The sequence below is a fragment of the Opisthorchis viverrini genome, assembly GCF_000715545.1.
Source record: "Opisthorchis viverrini unplaced genomic scaffold opera_v5_216, whole genome shotgun sequence".
NCBI lineage: Eukaryota > Metazoa > Platyhelminthes > Trematoda > Opisthorchiida > Opisthorchiidae > Opisthorchis > Opisthorchis viverrini.
In genome coordinates, this window is record NW_008751872.1 from 448,058 (window position 1) to 452,397 (window position 4,340).

Consider the following 4,340-nt stretch of genomic DNA (forward strand, 5'->3'; position numbering starts at 1 on the left):
GAGTGTGGTAACCACAGGGGGATCAGCTTGACCCCGGTTGTAACGAGACTGTTGGCGTCAATTGTGCTTCGTCGCCTTACGGTGGCTCGGGAGACACTGACTCGAGAGCCACTTGCGATCCAGGGAAAAAGGCTGGAAGTTGTGGAGCGTTTCATGTATCTTGGAAGTTGTATTAATTCTGACTGTAGTGTGACAGATGAGGTGAATGCACGAATCTGCAAGGCTCGGGCCGCGTTTGCAAACTTGAGACACCTATGGCGTCAGAATCGTTTATCCCTAAATCTGAAGGGACGTGTGTATCAGACTACAGTACGGGCTGTCTTGTTGTACAGCTGTGAGACTTGGCCTATTCGAGCAGCGGAACTGAGACGTCTTCAGGTGTTCGACAATCGTTGTCTCAGAACAACAGTTCGTGTGAATTGGTGTCGGTGAATCCGTAGTGAGGCAGTTGTGTAACGGGTACTTCCATTGAAGAATGTGTCCAGCACCAGAAGCTGCGTTGGTTGGTTACGGATGTTGGTGTTACGGATGCAGAACCATCGTTTGCCGAAGAGATTGCTGTGTTCCATGCCCAATTCAGAGTGGCGTAAACAGAGAGCTGGCCAACCCCTGACTGATGTCATGCTGTCGATGATGATGATGATGACCTGTTCTCCCGACTTACGGGTAAACTATGGGAACAACGACCTGTCATATCTGCTCTTTGTACCACTACCCTCTTCTTAAACGTATGTTATGAACAGTCCTTTGTCTGTTCCTTAATTGTTGCCCGCCATATCCCCAAAGTTTTGCCCCTAATTCCCCCCCCCCAGCTATGGCAGTTAAGCACCAGTGTGTATTACTGGTATCTTGCTGTCAATGACGATGACTCCCTCCGGCAATTTATTGGATATTCGGTGTGCAAATCGATCATCCGACGACAATAGCACAGCTGAACTATCCTCGGAGCTGGAATGCATCTGCACACATATGCCATGTTTCGACTCCGCTTCTGAACAGTGTCTTCGTTTATTTCAATGCCCACAGAGGCAATTGGCCTACCTAACTTTGAGACACTGACGAATCTAGTCCGAAGATCACCAAACGTTACCTCAGACTGTTCCGTTCCACAATTCTTAGGCATGTTGTTAATTCATCGAATGTCTCTACTATCACACGGGGGCGAGATGGCTCAAGTGGTTGGAGCGCGAATTTACCGACCGGAAGGTCCGTGGTTCGAACCCGACCTCCGCCACTCGACTTCCCCTGTCTAGGCTTGGGCAACCTGACAGTATCCCAGCCCTCGTGCTTCCTTCGGGTGGCATGGCAGCTAGGCACCGAAAGGGCGCTACAGCTGAACGATTTTTACTATCACACCAATGAACAATATCTCATCATACACCACAGAGTCCCTGGTTCTCATACGCACTTCCGACAACTGTTCCAAATTTTCCCTGCCAGCTCCCCAGGTGAGAACGCGGGGACGGTCCACATTGAAGTCCTGCTCAATATGGTCTGATTACGTGCCTCCAGTGTGCAGCCTTTCCTACCATGACCTAACTAGGTAATGAAACCACCACTGCCTCAAGTAAATCGTAACGTAGCGTTCCCGTCACTGTCCATCTACCATGAGCGAACAAAATTAAGGAGCCATGCATCACTGCAATCCTGTACGCGCTTTCAAGGAGGACTACCCGATCGACTATTAAGCCGCCGCGGCATGACGAAGTGCAGCTGATTCAAAAGGTCTTATAACACCGTCACCACTGCTAGCATTATTATGAAAAGCGGTGATGTCAGTAGTAGTGGTATCACGAACAACGATGGATGACTGCTTAAATGACCTGGTAAATCACAAAGAAGAGGAGCGTGAGTGTAGTGCAAAGCTGTGTCCCTACGAGGAATGGGCAGAAAAATCGTTTCTTTATAGCACCCTATCGGTGCCTAGCTGTCATCCCACCAGAAGGAAGCACTATGCCGAGATACCACCAGTTTTCCCAAACCTCATCATCATCGTCATCATCATGGTTACCTGTAAGAACCGCGTACTTGTCGTACAGTGGTTGTACCTGCCACAATTTCGCTCACCGATGATTTGGGGAGGTAAAGTAGGTGGCTGCCCATTGGATATGGGGCTGGTAAATTGGTGCGTAAATAAAGGTCTGTCAGCGAACCTTTAAGAGGGGTGCTTGGAAAGGGACCCATTCATCAAACACAATAGCTTCGATACACGAACGTTATTGAGGGCGCAACAGGGCCATGTCTCTAACCACCGGTGTGGCCCGCCTCGAGTTTCCCGTCCAGAGTGACGGCAATGACCAGCGCAGCTGAGTTTGCTGGTAACGGCTTCCATACTTCGCCGGCAAGTTATTGTTTGATCTCCCGTGACTCATTTTCACCCTTCACGTGGTTGTGCGAAAAGAACCCTTCGAGGAAGTCGGTCGACTGTTATAGGGGCACGCGGCAAAGTCAGCACAACCTGTATAGTGTGATATAGGATGTAGAATGATTTAGATTATTTTAGATTTAGATTAATAATAACTGATAGTAGTAACTTAGATTATATAATATTGTGTGCATAATCAGGGCGTCCGGTTCAAAAGGAGCTGTATCGTGTGCGTGCTTGATATCTGTGAGCGAATGTTTCTGGGGAATTTCGGCCCCACAATCATTAGTGGCTGGTAGTTGGTCTTCCATAGCCGTATCAATGACGAAGTTGAAGTGGAGAGGAGGACAACCTTACCTGACACCAATCGATGTTGTGAACTCAGATGAAAGCTTCCCCTAGACCTTCACGTGTCCGCGGGAGTTGGTATACAAAGCCTTAAGGAGGACCAAAAATCTATGGGGCAACACCTTTGCTCCGTAGACATTACCATAGTACCCGACGGTCCACGGAGTCAAACGCAGCTTTCACCTCAAGGAAAAAACAACCATTTTAGTTGCTGGAAGCAGTGTTGCTGTCCCAGAATCAGTCCGACGGTGAAGATGTTATCGAGGCAGAACAGAACCCAGTTTGATGTTCACAGATCTCTCCCCTTCGAAGGATAAGACCAGAGAGCACCTTCGATGCCACATCTACCAGGCTAGTGCCATGAGGGTTTTCACAGTGTCTCCGTACCCCTTTTGATAGCTGTTGACATGCCCTATTCGGAAGGCACTTTCTCTTCACTCCACATAGCAGCAATGAGCTTTGTTAGATGGGTCACCAGATATTCTCCGCCCCTTTTTGAAGATGGCTGGATACAGACCGTCCGGTCCTGGTGCCTTCTTACGTTTCAGTACAAATATTTTGTATTTCATTCTTTCTTCCGACGGGCGATTGAGGTATGCACTATCTCCGGAAGCTGTGTTGCAGGATACCAGCTAAACCGCTCCACCTTTCCAGTCGATGTTTTTGCGGGTGAAATGATGAGCCGCCTTCGGTCGTTTTACAGACCGTTGCTTTGCCAGGGCCAATCAGTCGTATCAGATTATATAGGACGTGGCCGTTTCCGGTAACAAAAGCCTTCTCCATCTTCCGAGCTTTCGATGTCCACCAAAGCCTTCGGTCTTCCCTTAGGTTCTTCATAATTTGGCATCTGAGGGATCTGTGTGCTCCGTCTTGCCGCCTGTCGGTGTAGATTTCCTGGCATCATCCTAAACTGGCGGTATCGACGACGTCCATTGGGCTAGGATACCCCTTTAACATTTTACCATGCCTCGTCCATGTGCTCGCTACCAGTAGCATGCTGGTTTACCGTAGAAAAAGTTTACCTAGCTCAAATCGATACTGTTGAGCTATCTTAGTTATTCGAAGATGGCTGATTTGCATGCTTCTTGCTGACTTGTGAGTGACTGAAGAAAAAAGAACTGTCAGGCACCATGGCGTGATCGGAATCAAGTTGCTTGCCCCAGAAGGAATGTCAGTCTGGAACTGTGGCTCTCCACCGGTGGCTGATGCCACGTGCTCCAACTGCGTCCACGGTTGATTTGCAGTTGGTGGCCATCAGGTTAGGTGATGCGAAGGCTTATGCTGAAACTTCGTACTGGTCAGCAAAAACATCACCATCATCAAAAACAGCAACATCAGTGTTGGCACTGATGCTTCACTGCCGTACGACCATAAGGTTCGTCTAGTTATATATACATATTTATAATTACATTAAAAGCCGTACAGTGAAAAGAAGAGAATGAGGGTGGGAGGGGACCTAGTGCTGGCCTGTGTCAAGCATTGTGAGGTGCCTTCACCTCCAACCGCTCAATCAATCTGGAGAAAACTGAGAGCACGAACGCCACAGACATCGATTAGCCGCCATTTCTTGCAACGTCTCCAGCCAAGCACAGACGGGGTCACGGGGACCCCATCCTGGAAGTCTCAC

The 4,340-nt window shown here is 48.7% G+C and overlaps 2 protein-coding genes across 2 annotated transcripts in view; one reads left to right on the forward strand and one right to left on the reverse strand.

The window, feature by feature from the left end:
• Positions 1-590, forward strand: part of T265_08392 (hypothetical protein) — a gene marked incomplete at both ends in the record, with an annotated part of 6,842 nt that extends 6,252 nt beyond the window's left edge. Inside the window, 2 exons of the mRNA XM_009174186.1 lie at positions 18-428; positions 449-590. Coding sequence (XP_009172450.1) covers positions 18-428; positions 449-590 — 553 coding nt within the window. The remainder of the gene's footprint in view (positions 1-17; positions 429-448) is intronic.
• Positions 1-4,340, reverse strand: part of T265_08390 (hypothetical protein) — a gene marked incomplete at both ends in the record, with an annotated part of 63,675 nt that overhangs the window by 37,315 nt on the left and 22,020 nt on the right. The window contains one exon of the mRNA XM_009174184.1: positions 81-252. Coding sequence (XP_009172448.1) covers positions 81-252 — 172 coding nt within the window. The remainder of the gene's footprint in view (positions 1-80; positions 253-4,340) is intronic.